The sequence below is a fragment of the Rhincodon typus genome, chromosome 14 (assembly GCF_021869965.1).
Source record: "Rhincodon typus isolate 14 chromosome 14, sRhiTyp1.1, whole genome shotgun sequence".
Classification (NCBI taxonomy): Eukaryota; Metazoa; Chordata; class Chondrichthyes; order Orectolobiformes; family Rhincodontidae; genus Rhincodon; species Rhincodon typus.
The window spans coordinates 58,966,497-58,986,103 of record NC_063345.1 but is presented as its reverse complement, the minus strand read 5'-3'; the positions used below and the strand labels follow the sequence as shown (position 1 = coordinate 58,986,103).

Below are 19,607 nucleotides of genomic sequence, written 5' to 3'. Positions count from 1 at the left end.
GTGACTAGCTCCAAGGTAGCTGAGCAGTTTCTTGGTGTGAATGAGATAGCAGAAGCCATCAGTCCTCCAGGAAGGAAAGAAGGTGTTTTTTTTTTCTCTGTAGTAAAAAGGACACCTAAAGCCTGAAGAATTATTTTCCCTCACCAATTCTTGTAAGCTGCTGTTTTTTACTTCTTTCGAAGACTTTGATAAGTTGTGAACCAATCACTATGCACTTCCTGCAAGCAGGTGACAGTACCTATAGAAGAGGGTGATTGATGAGGAACAAGACCTGGCAAGCCAAAAGATTCATCTTAGCAATTCCTGTGGACAGGGCCCATTGAATTGCCCTCCCAACTTTTCCATCTGATGTTTTAGATGTGTGTGTTTGCCTGCATGAGTAGAGGGGACCTTTATCAGGACGCCAGAGCTTTAATTAGATGGTTTATAATTATTTACTTGGAACAATACTTGTTAAATACAGAAACCTGGTCTGTGCTTTCTGTCAGTCTGTATCCAGAAGATGGGTAAATTGGGAAAATTTGTGTACTGCTTTGAAATCTTTAACCTTTGTGACAACTTTGGGAAAAGTAGCGCTTGATTTTCAGCGGGCTACCCTGGTGAGGCATGTCAGCTGCTAAATTAATGCTGAACTGTTGCTTTTTAAGTTGCTACGGTTTTACCCTTGCATCATTACATTGGTGATGTTGGTACAATTGAGCACATGTTGGTGGATGCAATGCATAAATGTTTTGGGGTATCAAATTCAATTTCTGTTTTTATTTAAGATTATTTGAATCTGGTCCATTGATTTTAGGTAGTTAGGTAAGGAGATGATCAGACCCAGGATGCTGTCTTTCAGTGTAATGTTATTTTGTTGTTGAGCTGTGTCTGACAGTTTAAGGAGGAAACATGGACTAAAGATATTTTCTAACCGCCTTGTTCAGAGATATTATTCCACACCTCTGGAGCTCGAAGAACTTGAAACCAGACCTCCTGTTTCAGAACTATAGACACTACCACTCTACCACAAGAGCTCCAAAGAACATGAGCTAAAGATATTTCTAATCCTCCTGTTCAGTTGTACTTCTGGAGAAGGTGGGATTTGAACCAGAACCTCCTGATTCACAGCTACTGACACTACCATGGTGCCTCAAGAACCTTTAAAACATGGGCTAATAGTTCTGTCTGCAGAATTTTTACTATTATATTGTGTTAGGGGCTCTTGTAGCACAGTGTGAGCATACCTGCTTCTGAGCCAGGAGCCTCAGGTTCAAGTCTCATCTGCCCCAAAATTGAACAGCAACATCTCTGAGCAGGTTGATTAGAAAATATCCATATCTCAGGGAATTGGGCTCTTGTGGTGCACTGATAGTGTCCCTGCCTCTGGGCCAGAAAGCTCGGGTTCAGATCCGACCTACTCCAGAGTTGTGACTTAACACATCTGAACAAAAACTTGTACCAGGCATTCTTCTGAAAACCGATGATTGCTTCTGCACTGAATTTTGAATTTGCCTAGAAGTACTGAATCAGAGATCTTCGGTGTTACCACTAAAGTGCTGATTAGATGCATTTTCATGGTGCAAATATGGGGCTTCACAGAACAAATTCAACTCTGAAGTGGCCTAACTTTCAGGATGTCTCGAGAATGGAGTAAAAGGCCACGACTGTTCTAAGAGCATCAGAGTAGAAGTAGGCCATTCAGTTTCTCAAGCCTGCTCTGCTATTTCAGTTTGTGACTGATTATCTCACTAAAGACAATATTCCCCTCACTATCCCCATATCCCTTGATATCAGTAGTATTTGGACTTCTGTCTTAAACCTGCTCAATGACTGAGTTTCCACAGCCCTTTGAGATGGAGAATCCCAAAGACTTGCTAGTCTCTAAGTGAAGAAATTATTTCTCACCTTAATCATAAATGACTTGGCTTGAGAGCTAAGGGAAAACATAGGTGCAGAACAATCTTAGTTAGCCGTTTAAGAATGTTGTAAGTTTCATAGACCCAGTTTTCTGATGGAAGTACCCTCTTGTTGCACTGTGATATTGTCCCTACCCCTGGACCAGGAGGCCCGGATTCAAGTCCCACCTGCTCCAGAGATACATAATAACATCTCTGAACAAGGTGATTTGGAATTAAAGGCCAGATAATCATTTCTGAAGCACAGATGAGAGTTGTATTGTGGGATCCTGTGAAATCTCCATCCTAGCAGTCTCCAAAAAAATTGCCTGGAAAATTGAAAATTTTGGTGGGCATTCCCCTAAACCTGGAAACTTCCAAAAGGCTCAGCTATACGACAACTGCGCTGTGCTTTTTGTCAAGTTTGATAACAAGCTGAGGGTGCGACCTGAGGAATGGAGTGAAGCAAGTTCAGGAATAGGAAAGGTTTAGAAGGATATGAGCCAAACCCAGGCACATGGACGTAGTTTAGTTTGGGAAACTTGGTCAGTATGGACAGGTTGGACCGAAGGCTCTGTTTCTGTGCTGTATGACTTTATGAATCTATGAGGCAGCTTAGAGTAGTTGAGGGGAACAGAGAAATTAAAGCAACTAATGCTGTGATGGCAGTTCTCACTGAAGGGATTGAGTACAGGTAAAAGTCCAGAGGATGGAGTCTAGATGGAAGGATTTTATTGGTAAAGTGCCTGTGTGGTGGGAGAGTATCACTGTCCAAAGAATTGGGCACCGAGGCGAAGAGAGCAAAAGAAAAGCTTGGTATCGTGTCTTGCTCAAAATTCATTGAAGTAGGGGTGTAAAGGGATGAAGCTAAGTTCTTTGCTGAGAACAGGTCGTTCAGCATCACAGAGAAAAGTCAGAGGGCATGATGAATATGTGACAAGAAGTGGAATTAGATGAGGGGATGGAATTGGAGAGAAAGTGAGGGAAAGAAGAATCCTGAGAAGTACCAGTACCCTTGAGTGCTTGGAGTTTGCATTCCTTAACACCTGAAAGGAAGAGAAAAAGTTTCTTGATGAAACATCAAATGAGACTAAGAATTAAATGGAACTGAGGACTGGTACAGCTTTGATATATTGTGAAGCAGTGCTGGTAGAGTGAGAGAGGTTGTGTGTGCATATGTTGGTACATAGCAGTGAGATAGATCTCAGGATGCAGTGGAAACGGCTTTCTGAGGAACATTGTAATGTCTCGGATATGCTTGTAATCTTGGATGAGTTTGAAACACAAAGGATAGAACTTTAATTGGAATCTGTGCAGGGTAAGGCAGAGCCAGAGCCAGAGACAGACACTGAGGAAGGAAATGTGACTGTGTGTTTTGTCCAACACTAGGAGGGAATTAGAAAGCAATGAAGATGAACAAGGCAAAGGATTAAAATGGAAATCCTGTCAGAGGGAAAAGCAAAGCTTTTTCAGTGTGGGCTTGAAGAATGGTTCTATAATGATCTGATGTATCTGAATCTCTTCGTGGAAGTGAGCTGTGTAATTTCTTTAATGTTATAATATGTATTAATTAATTTGATCCAGAATAGGGATTGAATAAGCCATTTACTATATAAACACTGAACAACGTGGTCCACAGTTGTGAAATTTATTATGGCCTCCTCTCAGATAAAATTAGTACGGTAATAGTTTCACAATGCAAGTAATGTGAATCTTTCAGGTGTGAGATTGAATATTCCCTGCAACATGTCTGATCCTACAGGACTTTTAATGGAGAATTACTGGGCACTTAAGTTATTATTTGTAATTTATGTGATTTTACGAGTCATAACAAAATGTTCCTTTTAACTTTACTATTTCATCTGTGGGAAGTTGCAAAATGTACTTTCTCCAAAAACTACACAGACCATTTTTGAACACCAAGCAAGCCAATCAGTTGAAGGACAGTTAGGGTTGGGAAACAAATGCCAGCTTTGTCAACAGCCCCCATATTCAATAGTAAAAGAAACTAAATTTGAGGTTCCTAAAGAAGAGGAATAATATGAATGATGATTTATTGTCATTGGTATTTTATAGTGAATACTACAATAAAATACAGTGAAATGCTTCAACTGTCACCACAGTCCGGTGCCATTTGAATAGTTTAAGAGTAAAAAGATACAGCTCAAAGAGGGTCCACTACCTCCGCTTTGAGCCCTGAGCTGACTCACCATCGACACCTGCGCCACCAGCTCTTGTCCACCACCATCTGTGCCGGACCCATTAATGTCGGATTTGCCACTCTTCAGGCTCCATCTCTTTGTCGCCGGGCCCACCTCGTCGCTGCCACCAACGCTGGGCCCCGTGCTAGATCCACATTCATCCCTCCAACCAGGAGTACCCAGCTCCGGGTCTACCATAACCAGGAACTTCTGCTGTCGCCTTGCTGATAACCCAGAGACCCTGGCTCCAGGCCTACCACCACCGCCACCAGGAGTCCCTGCTGCAGGACTACCACATGCAGGAGTTCCTGGCTGTGCTGGAGCTGCCGCCTTGCCCATGCCTAGAGTTTCCACTCTGGGCCTACCACACCCAGGAGTCCCTGACTCTGCTGCCAGGTTAGGCTGCCACGTTGCCAAGAGTCCTACACCCTCCTCCGCAATGTCACCTTCGCTGCTGACAGGAAGAAGATTTTATAAAAAGAAAGAAGACAAAAAAGGTAAGGAAAGAAGCAAAGTCTGGACTCGACAGGCCCCGGAGCCTGAATGCTGCCTACCTTGCTGGCGCATATTTGAAGTTAATTATTTCCCCTACCAATTTTCTCTCTCTTCATCCTCCATTTCTTGAAAGTGAATTATTGGCAGGCTTTCTAAACATCAAGGCAATCTTATTTGTAAAGGCTTTAAAAAATATGTAAAAAAGAGTTGTGAGAATAATTCCAGAGCTGCGGGAATTCCGTTATTTGGCTAGATTGGAGAAACTGGGTTTTCTGTTCGTGGAGAAGAAATTGTTGAGAGGAGATTTGTTAAATGTTTTCAAGCTCTCGAAAGATTAGTTAGATAAAAAGTGTTCCCAGTTGGCAGAAAGGTTGAGAACCAGAGGACACTGATGGAGCTTATTAAAAGAGTTGGCAATGGCATGATGAACATCATTTTTATACAGTGACCAGTTAGCATCTATAATGCATTGCCTGAGTGTATGGTGAAAACAGAAAATTTGCACGATCATGAGGAAAAGCAGGGACGTAAGACTATCTGAGCTGCTGTTGCATAGAGCTGGCACAGACATAACCACCTTCTGTGTTGTAGCTATTTCTTGATTCACAATCAAAAGAACATAGGTAAACAAAAGGTGATTGTGCTGTAAGATTTTGATTTAATTTGTCTTTACTATAACTTAAAACCTTTTATTCATATAAAAATTGCAGACTAACATTGATCTGAATATTTTTGTAGTTGAAATCAGTGCTGAATTGATCTGATCTAGGGTAAAGTTGAATTTAAGTAATGGTGGTAATGGAACAAACATTTGTGTTTTTCCATAACTTTATAACCTTGAGGGTTTTAGATTCTGGAGTTAAATAAAACCATGGAGAAGAAACTTGTTGAGTAGTTGGCGACTATTTATTAAAGCTATTGTTTTAATTGTTTAATAAATACAGGAATGACAGGGAAGCTCAGATCCACAGATTGCACATCCTGTTTGATTGGGAACTCCAGGATACTGCTCATGCCCTGGCTAACTATTATGGCAACTAGTATTATCAGCTGCCGCAGCTTGAGCTCTCAACTTGAGCTGACCGAGGCAACACTTTGGTATGTCCATGACATTGAGAGATTTGTGAATAGCACTTTTATGAATGCAGTTACCTCGTTACTGTAGGCAAATGAGGCAAAGAAGCAGTTAGTCTGTAATGATCAAGTAGTCAGCGTAGGAGTCTCCAGAGTGCATCTTTCTTTCCTGTATTCAGCTTTGAATATCATTTAGAGTGAAGGTTCATCGTGATGTTGCAACAAGAGCCAGGTCCATGGCAACATAGCTGACTCATTTGTACAGTGAGGCAGAAGAAAGATTGGAAAAGGTAATTTGATAGTTAGGAGAACAGCTGAGTGTTTTTAAGATTGCATATATGCATCTAGCATGGATGCTAGGCTATCATTACTTCCAGTGTCAAGGTTGTCACTCATTGACTGCAGAGTACTCTGAGGTGGGAGGATGTACATTCAGCAATCGTGCTCCATTTTGGTTTCAACAAAGAAAGAGAGATGTGATCCTTCACGTAGAGTTTAGGGAGATAGCAAGGAAATTAAGAAGCAGGACTTCAGGCAATAATCTCCAAATTATTTTAGGTACTATTCTTAAGTGACTGTAGAAGTAGGGGGATAGATCACATGAGAATGTGTGAATTGCTAATGCTATTTGGGAAGATTTAACTAAGTTAACAGGGGTGAGAGATCCAGGAAATAATATTAGAGAGGTAAACAAAAGTGCACAGAGAATTTCAAACTACAGAGTGCACTGCACTAGGAAATAGTAAGCATTAGGTGAGAGCAGAGTAGGAACGAATGTAAAGAGGTCTAAATTAGGGTTCCTGTGAATGTAAGTGAATGCACAATAAATGGTAAATTAGATTGGTGAGCTGCAGGCACTGATAGCAATGTGGAAATGTAAGTTGCAAGTACAGATAGTTGCATGGAAATGTGCTCCAGAAATGACAAACTTGGTTCAAAAAAGGGCAGAACTAGTTATTAAATATTCAAGAATGCAAGTCATTCAGGAAGGATAAAGAAGCAAAGAAATAACTATAGATAAAGGCCTACGTTACAGTACTGGAGAGAGAGAGAAAGAGAGGATGTCCCACATGGATCAAGGACAAAATCTGTCTGATCAAAATCTGAATTGGGTGAATAGCCACGGTCTTTTTGCTAACGTAGGCGAGTCCAAAACTAGAGGATGTAGGTTTAAGCTGAGAGGGGAAAGATTTAAAAAGGTCCTGAGGAGTAACCTTTCTATGCAAAGGGTGGTGCGTGTATGGAATGAGCTGGTAGAGGAAGTGGTGGGGGCAGGTACAATTACAAAATTTAAAAGGCATCTTAGTGGATACATAAATGGAAAGGGTTTGGAGGAATATGGGTCAAACGCAGGCAAATGGGGCTAGGTCATATGGGGATGTCTGGTTGTCACGGATGAGTTGGACTGAAGGATCTGTCTCCATTCTGTATGACTCTGTGATTCTTAAGTGTAATAATTAGAGAGTACTTATAATAATAGGGAAGTTTTATTATCTTAATAAAGATTGGGATAGTAATAGTGTACAGGAAGAAAAGGGCTGGAGTTTCTAGAATGTGCCTTGGAAAATTTTCTACAGCAGTACTGTGAGGAAAGATGCTTTGCCAGAAGTGGGTTAGTGGATAAAATGTCAGTGAAGAAACATTTAACAAATAATGATCATAGTATTATAAGATGTAAGTTGATTATGGAAAAAGACAAGAAAGAAAATCCCACAATTATGATAAAATATGAAATGTTGATTTTTGAATTTCATCATTTGATTTTAATAGCTGAGTAAAAATTACGTAAGACTGGCCACTAGTCAATTAGCTGCAAATATCACTTAACCGGAGGTTGAGCCAAGCTCCATGAGATAATCAATAAACAGCCATTCTGTCTAAAATTGAACATTTTAATCAAAAGAGACTGTAACTAGTCAGGCATGAAATATACCAGTATCTCCTTTTGGATTTACATTTTTATAAGAAATTCATGTGTTGGAAGTTTAATCACAGGCTTTTTTTATCCACCTTGAAAAGTAAGAGCTGTCAGCAGATTTGGCAATTTCAAGGAGCTGCTTTTGGATGGAGCAGAGGAGATGGATTTTGAACTGGAGCTGGAGAAGGCTGGCTTTCTTTCCCAGTCTGTTGAAAGACAAAGCACCCAGCGATGGTACAAACAGGAAAAAAACCCATCAGATCACAGGGCTCTTCGATACCTTCTATTTTCATGACTGATGATGTAGGACACCACTAACCAACCTGGTCTCAGATTGAAACCTAATCAGTCAAGAGCGTCTTGAGAAATTTAAATTGCATTTTATATTTTTTTGCACTCTTGCACATGTTTTAAACATGTACATGTGTTTGTGTGTTTGTTGTCAATTATTTTTCTTGGGGTTTAGCAACCCAAAAATGGTCCTTCCTTTCACACAAAAATTTCTTGTATTTGGGTCCTTATTTGTTTCTTGTGAACAAGTTAACTAGTGCTCAGATTGCTGAAATGAGCAGAGAAGTGGCAAGTGAAATCTGAAGCAGAGAAGTATAAATAGGTTTATATTGGTAGGAAGACCAAGGAGAGGCAATATAAAGAGCGCAACTTTAAAAGGGATGTGGAGACAGAAAGACGTGTGAGTATATACACACAAGGCAATGAATAGAATAGAGATTTGTTGTCTCACGTACTTTTATATGAAAAGTACAGTGCAAGGTTTTATAAGTTGCTCCACCGCGGCACCTACATCAATGACAAAAGTCATACATAATAATGAAAAAAAGTAAAATTAAGGCAAAGTTCAGTTAAAGGCTCCTAGGCTAGGGGAAAGCCGATTATGGAACGATGGCACACGCTGAAGATGCAGCTGGGATGAGACCGCCATGCCGGGCCACTTGAAGACTGGACCGGAAGCCTCCGCCAAAGCCACATCTGGCCAAGATTGCTACTCCTGAATGAGACCAACTGTCAGGTGGTTGGAACATGTGCAAGCCAAAGATGAAGAAGACCTCCGATCCAGGACAAGACTGCCATGCTGGGATAAGTCTGCTACACTGGGAGACCGCCATGCTGTGCCAAGACCGCCAACTCTCCTCCTTCAGGCACCCGGGCCCCACCATGGACCGGAACCTCAGCTTAGCCTCTGGGTCTGGGCTGGTGGAGTCAGCCCTGAACATGCTCCCCGATCACCAGGAGGCCCCGGGCTGGTGTGTAGCCATACCTGGCTCAGCCTGCTGTTGCTGCCACCGCCACCGGAGGCCTCCCTCGCCCACCACTCTCTAGACCAAAAGAAAAGAAAACCAGAAAAAAAAGCAGCCGAAGGAGAAAGAAGATAAAAAGAGAAGGAGAGCCAGCAGGAGCAGACAAGTCCTGGGCTCACCCTACCTACTCTGCTGGCCTCTTGAAAAAATTTGAAGGTTACAGGGCGGGTTGCGAGAACAATTAATAAAGCATAAGATATACAGAGCTTTCCTAGAATGGGCACTGAATACAAAGGTGAGGAAGTTTTGATAAACTTGTACAAAAAACTGATTTGGCCTCACTTGGTGTGTTATGTCCAGTGCTGAGCACTACACTGTTGGAAGAATATGAAGAAATTAGAGATGGTGCCCCAACAATTTGAGAGTGTGATTCCACTGTTGAAGAACTTAAGTTACGTGAATGACTAATTATGTGAAGCTGGGGCTGTTCTCATTGGCGAGGGAAGTTGAAATCTGAGAGCATTGCTCAAAATCATGAGGCATCTGAACAGAGTAGAGAGTGAGAAACCTCCCATTGGTACAAGGACCAAGGTGATTGGCAAAAGAAGCAATGGTGTCATAAGTAAGCACTTTTCTAGGCAGTAAATTTCTTGGGATCTGGAATGCGATGCTTGAGAATTTGGAGAAGGCAGATTCAATCAAGATTTTGAAAAGTAAACGGAATGATTATCTGAAGAGAAAAAGTTTCCAGAGCTATGGGGAAAGAAGGATATAGGAGTAGGTCAGTTTCTTTTGCAGAGAGCTGTCACAGACATGATAGGTCAAATGGCCGTGAGAACTTTTAGCATTCTGTGATTCTTTAGTTCTCTGTTTAATTATCTTAGTTAGGGAAACATATAATCCACCATGAATAATGACCCAGATGTCTTGAATTAATTCCTAATTTTCCTGTAAAAATGCAAGATGACGGTGAGGGTGACATTCTGTTTGAGCTGGTGCATGGGGAGAAAGCCATATTATAATTGTTTGCTTTCTCAAACAAAGCAGTGTTGAGTCCTTGCATTCTTATTTACAACTACTATTGTCCAAATGTTGAAGAGATTTGTTTTATCATAGGCAAAATGCCAGTTTTTCTTTAACTGACTTAAAATTTTGCTGCCCATTTGAAGGTGGTGACTTGTGCTTGGGTAATATTCCATGGGAAATGCCACAGACTGCTTTGCCCATTTCTTATACATAATTCTAGATACAGTGGCATTGGCAGTTGTCTTGGTGGATGGAATCATCATTGAGCCCTATGCTGTCCAGAATTGACACCTGCTTGTGTGTTGTCTCCATCAGTGCTGATATTAGCAATATGAGAACCTACTCTGAATTTCTCCTCGGTCTCTGTCCACCCCACCCCCTTACCTCACCCACACACACCCTAGATATGTTAAAGGGACTGTAGCACCAAACACTGCACAGATTGAGGATAGAGATGTGTTTTGTTTCCTTTGTTCGACTTTGTGCAACAGAGAATGAAGAGCTTGGCAACTGAACTGTTGGGAAGATTGTTGGGTTTTAGCATTTGAAATTTAAACATTGCCCAGAATGCTACATTGTGATTTAAAGCTATACAAAATTAATTCTAAAGAATGTGAAAGGGATACAGGAAAATCCTGTTGGAGAGAAGAGTAGAGCTTTTTCAAACATGCTGGAAGAGATGTGACAGTTGATTCAAGAGTTTAGATGAATGGTCATCAACATGGAAGGATAATGCACTTGCATTCACAGAAGCTGTCTGACCTACTGAGCATTTCCAGTGTTTTCATTTCTGATTTCCAACATCCACAGTATTTTGCTTTTGTAAATTTAAAGAAGTTTTAAAATTGTCAAACAGTGAAAAGAATTGAAACTTGGAAAATTGTCTCTACTATCAGTTAGTACACTGCGATACAACATTTCTTCAGTATTATTCTAATTCTCCAATCCTAAAATTCTGTACTACTGTGCAGTAATGTGAATTGTGCAGGACACCTGGTGGTTAAACTACTGCAGAGAAATTTCTAACAAGTTTCTGTAAAATTAGATTTTTAAAATAGTCGGCAAAATCTGTTGAATGGGAATGAAAGTTGCTACAAGTAACTAACGATTATTAAAGTTTATTTTGTATTTATAATAGTTGGAGTAAAATTGCTATGTACAAAATATATTGGTTATAGGATTACTGAATCTGTTTCATTCCTGTAATTGTTTGTTGCTCAATGATCAGAGTATCCTCTTTATAGTGATAAGAAAGGTGAATTGGTTTGTGGTATGAGAATTCTGTTGTGTTTATTTAAATTTTAGTGCTAAACTTGTATTTTGCCAGTGGGAATGTGACCTGAAATTGTCAGGCCATCACTACCGAGCAACGGTACCTACATTGAGTTTTGATTAAGTGCTAAAACCTATGAGGTGTTAAATCAGAACATTGCTAAATAGTGGGTGTGGCCTAATGGACTGAACTTTGAGGCCCGATTCCTGTCCTGAAAAATTCAGTGAAAAAGTAGGTGGTTTTTACTTAACCTCTTGCCCCCCCCCCGCCCCCGCCACAACTATAACAGATATACCCCTTCTGCTATTCTCGCAGCTCTGCTAAGAGCCCTTTGTTCTCCCCCTGCCTGCCCCCAGCTACCCGCTCTCTACTCCCTCCCTGAGCCCCAAGCTTAAGGTGACTTCAAGCCTCAAAACGGGCCCACAATTGAAACATTTCAGTTTAGAGTTGTACAAAATTGCTGACTTCTATGCAGCTATGATATTGGTATTGTAATAGTTTCTTGTGTAAAGTTTTTAATGACAGGGCTGATAGACGAGCCGAACAGACACTTTTTCGCATTGTAGGGATTCTTCCGTTCTATGATTTGTCCCCGCATATCCCGCTCTGTGCACCAATATTCGGTACTTCTTCCGAGTGCTGATCCACATGCTCGAGTGTTAATTAAGTGGAGATTATTATGGTGGTTGTAGTGATTGGAATGAGATCAGTCAGGTTCACGGAGTATGAGGTCCCTGACTGGGATGTTAATCTGGTCTGATCAGGGAGCCCTGGCTGACAGATATAGACAGAGTGTCAGAGGTCATTTTCATTCTATCAGCCAACTCTGAGCTAGCTGGGTCAGTGTCATGTACTGTGCTAATGCAAATGAAAGGTGACTTGGTGACAGGTTACCAGCCTTCGTGGAGTTATTTCAGTGGCAATGAGAGAAAAACACGTTCCTGAAGAGATTTGTTTGCAACAGTCATGTTTGAGTTGGGGTAAGTACTTCTGGCATCATGCCACTGTTAAGGAAGCTTGACTTGTTTGATCCTAGCATCGAAGCAACTTTCATATGTTAAAAAATGCATTTTTTTTCTGGGTAAATGACATTTGGGCAGACGAAAAGCCCAGTTATATGAAGGATATTATCAAGCTGGAGAGGGTTCAGAAGAGATTTACCAGAATGTTGCAGGTATGGAAGGTTTGAGTTATAAAGAAAGGCTAAATAGGCTGAGGCATTCTTCACTGGAGCGTAGGAGGTTGAGACATGACCTGATAGAAGTTCATGAAATAATGAGAGCTATAGATAAAGTTGGTAGTAGTTGTCTTTTCCCTAAGATGGGAAATTTCAAGACTGGGGGGTTCATTTTTAAGGTGAGCGGAGAGAGTTTTCAAAAAGACATAAGCGGCAAATTTTTTACACAGAGGGTGGTTTGCACGTGGAATGAACTTCCTGATGAAGTGGTGGATGCGGGTACAATTACAACATTTTAAAAGACATTTGGATGGGTACATGCATAGGAAATATTTGGAGGGATAAGCACCAGGAGCAGGCTGGTGGGACTAGTTTAGTTTGGAAATACATTCGGCATGGACTGGTTGGTCCGAAGGGTCTGTTTCCATGCTGTATGACTCTATGACAATATGTTTCTATGACTCTATAACCAGGGGAATCCATAGTGGGATTTTTGACAAGGTTAAGATGACTGGTGGAGGCATATGATTTTCGTTTAACTGCAATGAGATGCTGAGAGACCGTACAGTATGTACGATTAATGATGTGATCATGCAAAAATGCCTACTAGCTGAAACCCAGTTGGACTTCAGACAGGCACTATAGCTTTGTCATTAGAAAATGCGGATGACTTGAGCCACCTCCCGCTGGCAGATACACCACAAGTGATGCTGCCACTAGAAGAGTTTGTTCGGGTTTTAAACTTTCTGGGCACCCTTCTGGTCACTGCTGACATTATCAGACTGTGAACATGAAAAGATCCTGTCCTGGCAAAACTAAAACAACTGGTGGTGATGGGGGGAACAAGGGGCCATCACAACCAGAATTGAAACGTTTGTGGACCCAATGAGACCAAATCACCTTAGAGGACGGTATATTATTATGGGAAGCAAGAGTGCTTGTCTCGAGCAAAGGTTGCCACCAGACACTGACTAAACTCCACCACGGTCATCCAGAGGTTTCCAAAATGAAGATGTTGGCGAGAAGTTGTCTGGTGGCCAGGATTGGATTCTGACATAGCCTTGTTGGTGAGGCACTGCCCAGAGTGCCAACAATGACAAAAATTAACACCAGCATTTGTGGGAATGGCCGGGTAAACTCTGGATTCAGTTACATGTTGATGATGTCCTTTAGCGGGCTCTATGTTCATAGTCATTGTGGGCACCCATTCAAAGTGGCTGGACATACATAAAGTGCATTTGTCAGACATGCGAATGATGATTGAAAAACTGCGAGCATCTTTTGCAATACATGGACTTCCAGAAGTGTTGATCACAGATAATGAGCCATCATTTACCAACAGGGAATTCAACTATTTCCTAAAGTCAGATGGCATTTGGCGTGTAAAGACAGATCCATACCATCCTTCGTCCAATGGTCTGTTGGAAAGACCAGTCCAAACATTTGAAGGCAGTCTTAAAGAAACAGCCAACAGCTTCGCTCAATACCAAACTATCCCAGTTCCTGTTTGATTGTAGGACAGCCCCTCACACAACCACAGGGATAGCTCCAGCAGAGTTACTGATGGGGAGACAACTCTGCACCAGGTTAAACCTGAAATTCCTGGACCTGAGGGGAGGGTAAGATGGCATCAGGAATGCTGGACACAAGACTCCTGTAAGCGAGAGAGAGAGTTCATTTCAGGGGTGAAACCAGAGGAATGGCCCTGCATGGGTAACAGGCATAGTCGACACAAGCTCAGGTCCAGTGACGTACAAAGTTTGAGTTGGAGAGGCAGTCGTGAACAAGCACATGGACCACATCAAAGCTGCAGCCTCACAAACAGAGCAGGAGCAAAACACACCCAGCCGCTCAGGATATCCAGTGAGGCTGTCCGAACCCTTGGGTTCTCCCCCTTCGCCTAGCGTCGAAGAAAAGTCTGAGGACAAGATGGTATATGGCAGATGTCGTAGCCTGGATGCCGTTACCACCTGAAGAAGAAGATGAATTTCTTCCGAAATGCTCTAGATGCAAGAGGTGGGCTATGGTCCGGTACATGCCACCAGTATCCAAGGCAGAGTTGGAGGAGCTGGAACTGGTGCAAAAACACCACAGGAGAAGCTACAGGAAAAAGAATGGGCCTACGTCCCAAGATGTAGAGGGGAAGGGATGTAGTGATTGGAGCGAGGTCAACCAGGTGGACCTCATAGAATATGGGTTCCCTCATTGGACCAGATTAACAGCCCCAATCAGGGAACCCTGGCTGACAGATGTAAACAGGGGTGTCGGGGTTCTGTTCACTCTTAAGAGCTGGCTCTGAGCTATCTGTGTCAGTAACATGTACTGTGCCCATGTAAATAAAGGCTGACTTGGTGACAGGATACTGTCCTTTGTGGAGTTATTTTAGTGGTCAGTAGTAGTTTCCTTGAAATTCTTTGATCTGCATTCATAACTTCCAAGATCTTGTATAACATTGTGATGTTGAAAGTCTGATAGACTGATAGTCATCTTATTTACATAGCCCAATCTTTGTCATTCTGTTGTTTGTTTGAAGCCAGATGTTCAGTTGGGCTGTTTTTTTTCAGATTTGGATAAGGAACATTGTCAGGTCAGATTGGCTGAGAGAAACTTATTCGGTTCTGTGTTCTTGAATAATAAACCTGGCTGTATTTTTTAGGTTGAGCATTGCAACTATCTGTTGTATAACTCTGTGCTTTGCTGCATAATTGGGATTGAATCTTTTAACATGTGTCCAGGCTGATGGTGGTAAGGGGACTTTACTGAGGGATGTTGGTGAACCAGTTGAATTGTAACTCATCCTGGCACTAAGCTAGATTTATTGAATTAAGTTGCCATGGCAAGATTGGAACTCTGTTTTTTAGGGTAGCCATTTAAAGCTTACACACTTACGTTGTTCTAACTGAATGCGGGAAAACTCAAATGTTCTGGATGGCATGTACTTTTACCTCCCTGAACATTCACTTTGTTGTAATGCAGATTAACTACATGTTCTCTTTTGCACCCTAATCAGTAGAATTCCTTTGCTTACCTCGCATTTTTACAATCAACAAGATTTTAAAATTTGTTTTGGAATCACTGCAGTACTGCTTTCGACTTAGGTCAACTTTATCCTCGAATTTTCAATCCTTACATTACCCTATCTAATCAGATTTTGCCTGTTATGATTTGGAAAAAGAGTAAGTGTCTAATCAATAAGAGCGAATAACCCTAACAATCTGCTATATTCACAGAAACAATCTGCCTGTTAATGTAGCTTAACTTGTTTTATGTTGTTTTGCATTGATATTTATTGTTGCATTCGAGTTTTGAATGGGAAGAACAAATGTTTTCTTGCATCTGTAACCATCAGTTTATCAGTTTACTTTATCACTCATCTATTCTGTAAAACATAAATTTCTTTTTTGCAGCCCAGAGGAAGTTCGAGATATTGCTTCGCGGATGATTGGGAAAAAGCTATTCACCAAACAAACTGGAGAGAAAGGGCGGATATGTAATCAGGTGTTTATCTGTGAGCGCAGGTATCCAAGAAGAGAATACTACTTTGCTATCACTATGGACCGGTCTTCTCAAGTGAGTAACAAATCTACTGCTTACAGTTGTGACTGTTACATTACGGTGTAGCTTTTATTGAACGGTTTTTTCCCCATTTCACCTTTAATGTACTTGTTCTGAAGACTTGATTGTTGCTAGTATCTACGTCCAAGTGAAATCTTGCTTCTGTGATGTAGCAGAATGAGTGCTATCAAATATTACAACTTCTGCTCAAGGACTCTTTAAAGAATGTGAATCATGAGAGTGGAATTCCTGCCTAATTGCCATCTCATCTATATCTAAGACACTTAATTCTATTTGTAGCTCCCTTTGGTGAGGTCAACTAACCCAGCATTGATTAAAGAACAGTGTCATGTTGGAGTGACTAATGAATCACATGCCACTGAAAATGATATGGTTGGGTGACAGAGTGCTTCTGACATGTTGAAAGGTAAAGAACTGAGATTTTCTAGACAATTTTTTTTCACATCACAAAAATTAAATAAATTTGATAGAAACAAATCTTTAGAAGTTGTTATCTTTTTCCATTTGTTTAAGACCATGTCACCCATTTTAGTTTCCTTTGATCTATGCTGAAGTTCTTTCTGATTAATATTCTGGTTAAGTTGAGACTTAGAGGCAATACAGGATCTCAAATAACAGAAAAAAAGTAGAGTGCAGAAAATATAACAGGATAGCAATAATTAAATTAAGGTTGCTGAGTGTGAAGAAAGATAGCAAGGTCTTTAATAACGAGTGAAGAGCTACTTGGGGATGCAAAATTTATAGGGCTGTAGACAAAATACAGGCAAGTGGAGGAGGCACAGCTGCAGTTTCAAAGATCCAGCCAAAGCATGATGGCTCCAGTTCATAGAATCATAGAATCCCTACAGTGTGGAAGCAGGCCAATCAGCCCATCAAGTCCACACCAACCCTCCAAATAGGATGCCACCCAGACCAAACCCCTACCTTATCCCTACATTTCCCACCTAGACACTATGGACAATTTAACATGGCCAGTCCACCTAACCTGCACATCTTTGGACTGTGGGAGGAAACCGGAGCACCCAGAGGAAACGCATGCAGACGTGGGAGGAATGTTCAAACTCCACATAGACGGCCGCCTGAGTCTGGAATCGACCCATGTCCCTGGTGCTGTGAGGCAGCAGTGCTAATCACTGAGCCATCATACCACCCAAGTTCTGTATATTTCTAGAAAATATAAAAGGCAGTAATGAAAGATTTTACAGAACTCAAAACAAGTTAATGAATGGATCAGGAAAGTGTTTATGAGAATAGGAGATTAGATGGAGCAATTAGTACCATACCTCCTTAAATGCTGAGTATTACAGACAAAATAACAAAGGCTTTGATCAGTCTTGCAAGCATCCATTGTAAGGAAGGGTCGCTAAAGTAAGCTTCCAAAAACTAAAACATTCACTTCTCTTAGAAAATCGTGGATTAATAACGACAGCCACAATTTGTACAAATTGTGTATTACAAAATTAATGGTCTTTGCAGGAATAATTAAATGTATTGATAAAGTAAATGCAAAGGATGTTGTGTGTATGTATGAATTTTCAAACTATATTTTGATCATGTGCTACATAGAAATATAAAAATTAAGTCATGTGAAAATAAAGGAAATATGGAAGCATGAATAAGATATTGGTTGAAGGACACAAAAAATAATGGTTAATAGGGTTCTTTTAAACTGAAAGCTGGCGTCCACTGGAGATCAGTTGGAATCATTGATCTTGCTACACATAAGGTTTTCACTTGGAGATTTACTTAGACTTAGTTCCATGTGGGATAATGGGTTGCAAGACCAGTCCACGCCCTGCTCTAGCCCAGATTGTGTATTGCTTTTGGAAATCCTCCTAATGTTCTGCTGGTGCCTGTAAGCAGTCGTCATCTGTAGAACTTTTCTGTTAGTAATACTGTATCTCTGTGATGCCCAGAATTTTCCATATACAGTGAAAGATATGACACTTTCTCTTCTATGATTCCATGATTATGCTTGTTAAAACTATTGACGTATACCCCACAGCTTCACTGATGTATTGATGGAGGTTGGATGTCCACACTTGCTTATAAGAGATATAACATCATATTTGCAGGTGGCAGAAAATAGGGTGTACTATTGATTGAAGTGGATTAAGTGACTTCATAAGGATATAGATAGGATAATAGATTGGGCACATAGAAGTGATCTGCTTTTGAAATAAAGAATGAGAAGAAACATAAATTTTGAATAAAGGATCAGAGAAGCTTAGTGATTCAATCTTGGATAAAATAGCATAGCAATGTTTATTAACTTTAGAGGTCATAGTTATAAGATAAGAGATCGATTTAAAACAGATGAGGAGAAATAAGTACTCTCAAACAGTCGTGAATCTGGAATTCGTCACCCCAGAGTGCAGTGGATGCTGGGACATTGAATTGGAGGAGGACATAGACAGATCTTTAAATAGTTAAGGAGAGCGGGCAGGAAAATGGAGTTAAGACCAAGATGAGATCAGCCATGATCGTATCAAATGGCAGAGCGGGCTTGCTCCTAGTTCTTGTTTTCTTAAATAAACACATAGGGATACAGGTTCAGCTAATTTGCATGCTTTTCAATGCTGTTGCTTTTCTAGGAAGGTTTCTTTGTTGAATTGTCATGAGGTATCAGTGATATATACTTGAAGCAGCAGGCACAATCTAAAAATGAGTTAGTATTATTTAGTTGGGCTTGTGATGCTACAGTAATGAGTCTCTTGTCAAACATGTATGGAGACACTATCAAAAAGAACAAAGGAATAGCACAAACAAACCATGAAATATAGTTTTAAGAAAGTGATACAGGAAGGATATAGATGTAAGGTGAATTCTAACAAAAAAACACAATTGGTATGGAAGTAAACTACAGGTAAGTTGGACACGGGGCAGATCAAAATATGTAAGTTATGGTCCACTTGCAACACCTGCTAGCTTGGGTAATTCAATGAGTGTACAGTGTTTCCTTCTTGCAGCTGTCAGGAATTGGTCTTCCTTTACCACAAAACTTTGGAAAGAATGTTTCCTGCCACCTACGAGTTCTAATTTGTAAATCAATAGATGACGAACCATATGACTTGGAAAAGAATGATGTAAATCTGATATTTTGCATGGATGGACAATGATTTTGATGTATGTGGTCTGATTAGAGGGAGAAAGTTTTTCATTATGTGAGTAAAGATAGCATGTTGATGAAATGGGTGAAGTTGAGGTAGCTGCAATGGATGGGGATGAGGACTGTAGAATTTTTATGATGTTTTGGGATCTATTGAATGCTCTTCCTTGGTTGAGCAAGTTGAAGTTCAGCAAAATACTTTCAGATGCACAAAATATTCCCCAGATACCATACAAATATTTTGATATTATCTTATAATGCAGTGTGAGAATGTAACCAAAATAAACAAATTCATCAAACTAGTACCAAATTAGGAATTCACCAAGAAGATTTCACATATTCTAAATTTAACTTTAGCGTGAATCAGAACCAATGCAAAATAGACATGTATGAAAAGGCAAATAAATAAATACTTCAAATAAAAAGTAAATTTTGTTTTAAACACTGATGCAGCATAGATCAGTGTTTTGTAATCACAAGTAGCCAGATCAGTGTGTAACCATATACAACTCTAAAGTTCTCTAACTTCCCTCTAGTAATTAGGAACTCTTACCTTCCCATTTAATTGACTTGACTCTTGTTGTCACATCCAGAGACAGTTGTCAACAGAAATTGACACAGTCCG

At 40.5% G+C, this 19,607-nt stretch overlaps 1 protein-coding gene across 1 annotated transcript in view; it reads left to right on the top strand.

Moving 5' to 3' along the window:
* The window catches only part of LOC109932200 (succinate--CoA ligase [ADP-forming] subunit beta, mitochondrial), a 77,027-nt gene that overhangs the window by 11,290 nt on the left and 46,130 nt on the right, over positions 1-19,607 (top strand). Inside the window, exon 4 of the mRNA XM_048605076.1 lies at positions 15,705-15,867. Coding sequence (XP_048461033.1) covers positions 15,705-15,867 — 163 coding nt within the window. The remainder of the gene's footprint in view (positions 1-15,704; positions 15,868-19,607) is intronic.